The sequence below is a fragment of the Rhododendron vialii genome, chromosome 4a, assembly GCF_030253575.1.
Source record: "Rhododendron vialii isolate Sample 1 chromosome 4a, ASM3025357v1".
In the NCBI taxonomy this organism is placed as follows: domain Eukaryota; kingdom Viridiplantae; phylum Streptophyta; class Magnoliopsida; order Ericales; family Ericaceae; genus Rhododendron; species Rhododendron vialii.
In genome coordinates this window covers 31765760-31772890 of record NC_080560.1, presented here as the reverse complement: position 1 = coordinate 31772890, position 7131 = coordinate 31765760, and the positions used below count along the sequence as shown (strand labels likewise).

At 41.0% G+C, this 7131-nt stretch overlaps 1 protein-coding gene across 1 annotated transcript; it reads right to left on the bottom strand.

Annotated features, from left to right (window-relative positions):
* Positions 1-237: 237 nt before the first annotated feature.
* On the bottom strand, positions 238-2467 carry LOC131322772 (F-box/kelch-repeat protein At3g06240-like). The gene is made up of 2 exons (XM_058354230.1): positions 1354-2467; positions 238-439 (listed from the first exon to the last, which is right to left on the bottom strand). The coding sequence occupies exons 1-2, from the start codon at positions 2328-2330 to the stop codon at positions 436-438; spliced, it is 981 nt and encodes a 326-aa protein (XP_058210213.1). The 5' UTR covers positions 2331-2467; the 3' UTR covers positions 238-435.
* Between the last annotated feature and the right edge of the window lie 4664 nt (positions 2468-7131).

Here is a 7131-nt window from a genome sequence, read left to right as displayed (position 1 = left end):
CCTCTCTGCCCTCAGGGGTAAGGCTGCGTACATCAACCCTTCCCCAGACTCCGCAATGGCAAAAGCCTCATGCATTAGATTTGCCCCCTTTTTTTTTACTATGAACAAACACATATTGCTGTAATTTTGGAGAGAACATATTTTAATACACCAATACATAATTAGTTTTTTTAAGAGAACCAATAACAACCCCCAACATAAAAGTTACGTTAGCCGCGGTCTAAAGGACTATGTGCAGTGTGTGCAAGTTTGCAACAGCTGCTCTCGGGCTACCATCAAAAGGCTGTCTGACTCCTTTAACTGAGCAAAGAACATAGGAAGCCAAGGCTCACTTATAGCTAGACAATGAGCTGATCGCGGTACATTACGAAAAATCTTCTAGACCCTGCAAAAAGTCAACTGTAAAATCTCCAGCAAAAGGTTCACGACGAAACTTTATCTGCAATACAACATTAAGATGGTTAGGATAGAGTTAGAAACACTATAGTTAATTGGGAAAGAAGCCCATTAGAGAGCCAAGTACATTGCCAACATTTTCCATTCGCGTAGGACTGGAGCTACAACATGAAGTCCATGTGCGGCCAACAAGGAATCCATCCACTACTAGTGAGAAACCACCCAGCACCAATGATAACCGGCTTTCCAAGCTCCATCCATGAATAAATAAGCAGAACAGTAATGTTGGGGGGGGGGGGGGGGGGGGGGGGGGTTGGGTGGTACAGTTGAGTACCATACTCGTTTCATTTGGTCTATTTGGAATTTGCAAAACAAAACTCAGACAATGGTTCACTTGCAACACTCATTAACAGAAACAGATCGGATAAGTAGAAAAGTGCATCCTGTAGTAATCACCGATCCAGATAATAGGTTATCTGCCAAAACTTCATTCGGCCGCACATGTATATTCACTTTAAAATGGTAGGTTATTTAAGCTCGAGCTTGGCTTGTTTATTTTTCAAGTCAATCTCACACGAGCTTTCAACGAGCCAAACACAGCTCAGGACCAAGTAGCTTGACTCCTCTCACAGTTACATGCTTAGCAGAATACTAAATCCCCGGTTTTGTGCAATCGAATCATAAGGCCGAAAAAGAATTGTTGCATTAAGTTGTTTGGTTTCTTAGGGGTTTAAAAATCAGCTATGTCCATTTGTATTAGCTGGTTAAGTTAGGTAGGGTAATCTTCAATCTTCTTCCTCTATAGACTACAGAGTAATGCACGCCATGATTCTTGATAGCTATCATTCTAAAAGATAGTTTTGCCAACGTACATATTCAAGAGAATAGCATATATCTTTTCGAACTAGATATGCAAAGAGAAAGTATGTTGGAAACGAATGGAATTATTGGAATTACCTCGTTCTCTTCCATATCCATCGCCTTTTAGCGCTATTGCCACCATGAGGTGAAAGAAGACTCTCAACATATGAAGCCATCAAACCGCCCACGCAATCCGAAGGGATCCCAATGCACACGTAGCTATTTTCTTTTGGGTTGTAGGTGCCTAACTCCTCTGCTTCCAACACCATAACAACCCCTCCATCCTTTGCATGACACAGAGGCATGAAGAATCTGCAAAGGCCATTCGGCACGACAAACAACTTGGTCCAAGATTCCTTGACGCTGTATTCCTTCATGACCCAAACAACATCAGTACCATCCTGATGATACTGAACCACACACAACCATTCGCTCAAAAACCCCAAGTCAATACGTTTATCCCAACCTTCACAATTAGGCTGCGGCACCTCTTTGAATTTCTCCTCAGTAGTATCAACAGCAAGAATCACCTTACTCGAAACCGACAAACTTCCATCGGTGCTGCGCATCCAGAGCCAATGGGGCATCCCATTCACTACAGCCCCATTCCCTTCTTGATAAAGGCTGTAATCAATGTCTCCAATCTGCTTCCATGAACTAAGTTTAGAAGTGAACAAATGAACATCACAAGGGTCATTACTTTCAGGCATGTGAATCCTAACCACCTTAAAATCATCACTAACAGAGTCGTAACCAAGCCCATACACCCTAAACTCCCCACGTGGGTACTCGGGTTGTGAAAATTTTCTGCACATTCTGATTGATGGGTTCCACAAACATAATTCATCTCCAGTTCCTAAGAGTATAACTCCATTGCATGAACCCATAATCTCAACCTTAGACGTACAGGGCACTTCGAGGTCAGCAATGGTGTGGTTGGGTGGTTGGTAATCAACGGATAGACTGAGTGAGAAGTGGGTGAGGCGATGATTAGCTTCTGGTTTGTGTTGTTTTTCATGGATTGAGTGAGGTGAGATTTGATTAAGTGGGGCTTGGTGATTAGAGCAAGCCATGGCTTGGAAACCAACTTAAAACGACACAGAGGCTTGAGGCTTGACGGGTAGTCTTGAGAGTATGTCGAAGATGATCCCATCGGGAAGATTGGGCAACTCCTCTTCCATTCCTAGCAAGAGAGTGTTTTTTTCCCAGCGTTGTAACAGGAGAGACAAGGTGTGGGTTTGTGCCTTAAGAACAGGATACTCTACTTGCACCTCCTTTTTTCTCACTACCCCACCTTCTTCTTATGACTCCAGATGCTCCGTACGGACCGTACCAATATTTTGGTGTACCCATGTACCAAGTGATTTTCAGCCACATGATTGTATTTTGATATTCTGATCCGGCAGTTGAAAAAATCTCTTGGTAACTGAGTACGCCAAAATTTTGGGTACAATAGGGTGTATGGCCTCTTCTTATGCTGTGTACTTGTGTAGCCTGTGTTTGAGACATTAAGATGGAAAAGAAATGGTAAACAATTATTTTCTTTCTTCCTCCTGTTTGAAACCTCAAAAAAGAAAAGGAACCAACCTTAACTTTTCATTTTTTTTGTGAGCAAAGGTTATTTTTCTCAACACCTTCACCCCTAATTATTTTAGCTTCTTCTTTTCTTTTCTTTTTTTTTTACTTTTTTTTAGAAGGGTTGTATTTTTTGAACATATTCCAAAGGTTCCAAGCAAAATGCTACTTTTTGTTTTTTGAATGTTTGAGGACATAGTATAATGGTAATATCAAATGAGGTTTCTCACATATAAATGAAATTTTCTTGTACTTCGAGGAAATATTATGACTTCTTTTACATTTAGAACCATTATGAATATTCTCAATTTACCATTACTTTAAACACAACATCATTATTGTCAGGAGCAATTAGGAAATATTTGGATTTTTTCCTCATCTTGTAGGGTTGTCTATTTCTGCAATGGACGGCTCAGATCAATAGGAGCTGGGATTAAATCTGAGCCGTCTACGTCAAAATGATGGCCGAATCGGCCACCCTACAGCCCCTATAGGCCCGCACTTCAGGATTTTCCAATTCCTCTCAAAAAGCCTCCAAAGTCTCCAAGCCAAGACTTAATATTTCGACAGCTTGAGAGAAGCGAAAGAAAGAAGGAAAAGAACTGAGGTTAGAACCAAGTGATAACTCTTAAGTGCGAAACATATGATTTCTTTATTTACTCCTCATTTCTTGATTTTGGAATTCATAAGTAATTTTGGTTACTCCAAATCGTGGAACCCATGCGATATCATTGAACGAAACCTAGTATGACTTAAGGCAGCCGTTTGTCAGATTTATCAAGAAGGACAATTTTGATCAAAACCAACAAAAACAATGTTGCGGAAATTTTCCAGAATTTATGAATGATAATTTTCCAGCAGGTTTTGGCAGAATAATGCCCTATGAATAGAGGTTAATGCTGGCATTTGCACCTGCCATTCGTTCCGGCAGTTTCGTGTATTGATTCTCCCCTATTCAAGGCTGAGAATTCAATTCCCGTATTCAATTCCTGGCTAATTTCAAAGGCTCTTGGGCAGTATAAAAGGGGCAGTCCTCTCTTCATTCTACACTAGAAAATTCACAACTTCAACAGCTCTGAAATTCGTTCTTGTGTGTGAGAGAGAGACAGGCAGTACTGAGTTCGCCAAGGCGGTCGACGGTGGTGTTCCGACGGCTTGCAGTTTAGCCGAGCCAACCCTAGGAGGAAGACGCCAACCAAGATCCTACAACACCCACGGTAGGCGGCGAATCTTTCTTAAGGAGACTGTGGTATCACACAGGACTCGGTTTCGATCCTAAAGATTCTGTTTGTATCTCGTTCTTTATACTTTGACAACTGTTTTGTATTTTGTAATTCGATTCAGTATTGTAATTTTATCATTGATAATGAAATTGTTCTCTGGAATTTCTATTATTGCCGAGATTTTCCCAACACATAATCCTTGCCATCGCACGCCCTTGCATAAATTTGTAGTCAACTCTCGTAATGAGAAATGAGAGAATCAATTCAAGAGGGGAAGAAAAGGCATATTCTTTTGTACGACATGAACTCACCAAATGTGCAAGGAAAGAAAACATCTCCTGATCGAAGCTTAACTTGAACTTAAACAAATTAATGAGAGAACATTTGTTGCTTGTGCCAAATTGAACCATCCTGTCCAAGCCTTTTATACACTTTTAATGGAAGCTGCCATTTTCCTTCAACTCTGAAGCATTACATTTGCGAGAGCGTTGAATCAAAAAACAGAAAGTATCGGATACCTTGAGCCTTGAGGGGATTTTATTCACCTAATAGTGAGTATTGAAAACAACCACACACTGCTATCACACCGCAAAGAACATCCCTTGTGTCGGCCTTGCAACCGCAATGCCCACTCCCAATCCATTTCCATACTCAGTACTTCTGCAACTAACACTATACACTAAACGTAAAACACTTGGATAAAACACGCCTTTGATAAGAGGCTTGCACATCAGAAGGTTTCAAAATGCATAAACACATGAGAAGGTTGACCCTAAATATTGTCCGTAGTTGGAAACTTCTTGTCATGGGAAGTTATGCCTTCAATGTCTCCTTGTAATATTTGCTCCTTGTTAAATTTTGGATTACTCGTAACTATGAATTAAGGTTCCATAATGGTCATTCGTTTCTCAATTAGTGTACACAATCTCAGCTCTAACCTGACTGTCCTCGTGTACAGGATGTGTGAGGCACCATAGGCAACAATTTCAGCGACCCAAAATGGGTAAGAGAACACGGTTCTAATATCTGAAATCCACAAATCCGAGTAGCCTTTATCATGTCACTCTGATGGAGAGAGAGACAAACGCTCATCTCATTATATCACCCATCAGAGGCGAGAGTAGATCCAAAATTTAATGATGTGAAGTTGTGAACATAACCTTTTCAGTCTTCCGTTCAAAAAACCCAAAACAGAACTTTCAGTTTTAGAGTCTGGCATCATGCAGCCATAACGTTTTTTAGCCATGTAGTTCATGTCCAGACCAGGGGAGTTTTAAGCTAAATTGTGATGTAGCAGTGCATAGTAATGGAAGGATGCTAAATTAGGTGTTGTCATCAGAGATTGGAAAGGACAGTTTGTTGATGGATCGGCGTACTCTGCAAATATTTCATATCCTCTCCAGGGTGAGCTGTTAGCAATTCGTAGAGTGTGTGGAATGGTGAAAGACATGGTATTGGTTCGTGCTGCGATTGAATTGGACAATTAGCTTGTAATCAAACTCAGTGTATCCAAATTGGTGCCCCCATGGGAGATTTCTGCTGTCGTGTGGGATATTAGGCAGCTTGTTGGGGAAGCGTTGGCCGGGGGTTCAATTCACTTGGATTAGCAGGAAGAACGAACTGGCTCATGTAGCAGCTACCAAGGCGGTTAGAGGACTGTTACCTGCTTCATGGGTGGCTTCTCCCCTCTGTTTTAGCTACAGAGCTTCCTGTTTTGTAAGCCCTTTTGGGCACAGTTTCGGTGATAAAAAAGAAAAGTTTGCGTCCCCAATTATTTGTAGTCGTAAACTTCTTGTAATAAGCCGGCATGCCTTCCACGTCTCTCTGTAATTTTTGTTCTTCAGCAAAATTTTACTGAGGAGTTTGCTCCTCCTGGCTAAGAACGACGCAAAAAGGGTAACTTGTAAGTGCAAACGTAAAATTCGTGTTGCATTATGGTCATTTATCCACACAATCTCAACTCTATCCTTATTGTCCTCATTTGCAGGACAAGTTAAGCACCATAGACATCAATTGCAGCACCCTAACATGGTAAGAGAACCTGGTTCCAATATCTTGGGTAAGAATCTCCAATATATTGCGACTTCGACCTTAGGTAAATGGAAATTGATTTTCGCCCTCCACTTTTGTATGCAGGCTTTCCACTTTGTACGTGAAGTTAAGTGAAGCGCATGCGTACAAAAGTGGAGCGCCAAAATCAGGATCTTAGGTAAATATCAGGAAGAATAATCAAACAAAAGTTTCTCGAGTAATCAAAGTCTTTAACCACAAGACGTATAGCTATCATTCTAAAAGCCAGCTTTTCCATTTCAACATAAAATCATTGAACAGGAATAATATAAGCTATCGTTCTAAAACACGCATAGCTATCATTCTAAAAGATCAATAGGCAACGTATTCTAGTGAAATATGAAGTATTGGAACCATGCTTCATTTATATTGTTTCGAACTACTCATGCAAAGAAACAGAATTAACGAGGAAAATAGCACATAATAATTATCTCTTTCTCTTTCTCTTCCATTTTCATGTGATTAGGCCATTGCAGCCACGAGGTGAAACAAGACTCTCCAAATAAAAAGCCACAGCAAAAGCACTCGCAGTCCGGAGGGATCTCAATCCGCTTGTATCTGTTTTGTTTCGGGTTGAAGATCATTAGCTTCTTCAAATTCAACACCATTACAACCTCTCCATCCTTTGTGTGAAGTAACATTGTACAGATTCTACAGAAGGAGGGAAAATAGAACTCTCCTGGATCACTTGGTAAAACAGACAACTTGGTCCAAGATTCTTTCACGCCGTATTCCTTCATCACCAAAACATCAGAATGACTCACCCAACTGTGGTCAACCACACAAAGCCATCCACCCAAAACTCCTAAATCAATATAACCGTTCAAGTCTCCACAATTAGGCTTGGGCACCTCCTTGAATTTCTCCTCCGTAGCATCAATACAAACAATCCCAAAATACGTATCGCAGTCGAAAGTCACAACCCAATGCGGTGCCCCATCCATAACAGTCCCGGGCGCAAGACCAAAACTAGAGTTGCCAAGGTCTTCAATTCTCTTCCACGAAC

Bases quoted from the DNA above. Each gene is read 5' to 3' on its own strand.
- LOC131322772 (XM_058354230.1), bottom strand. From the start codon at position 2,330: ATGGCTTGCTCTAATCACCAAGCCCCACTTAATCAAATCTCACCTCAC.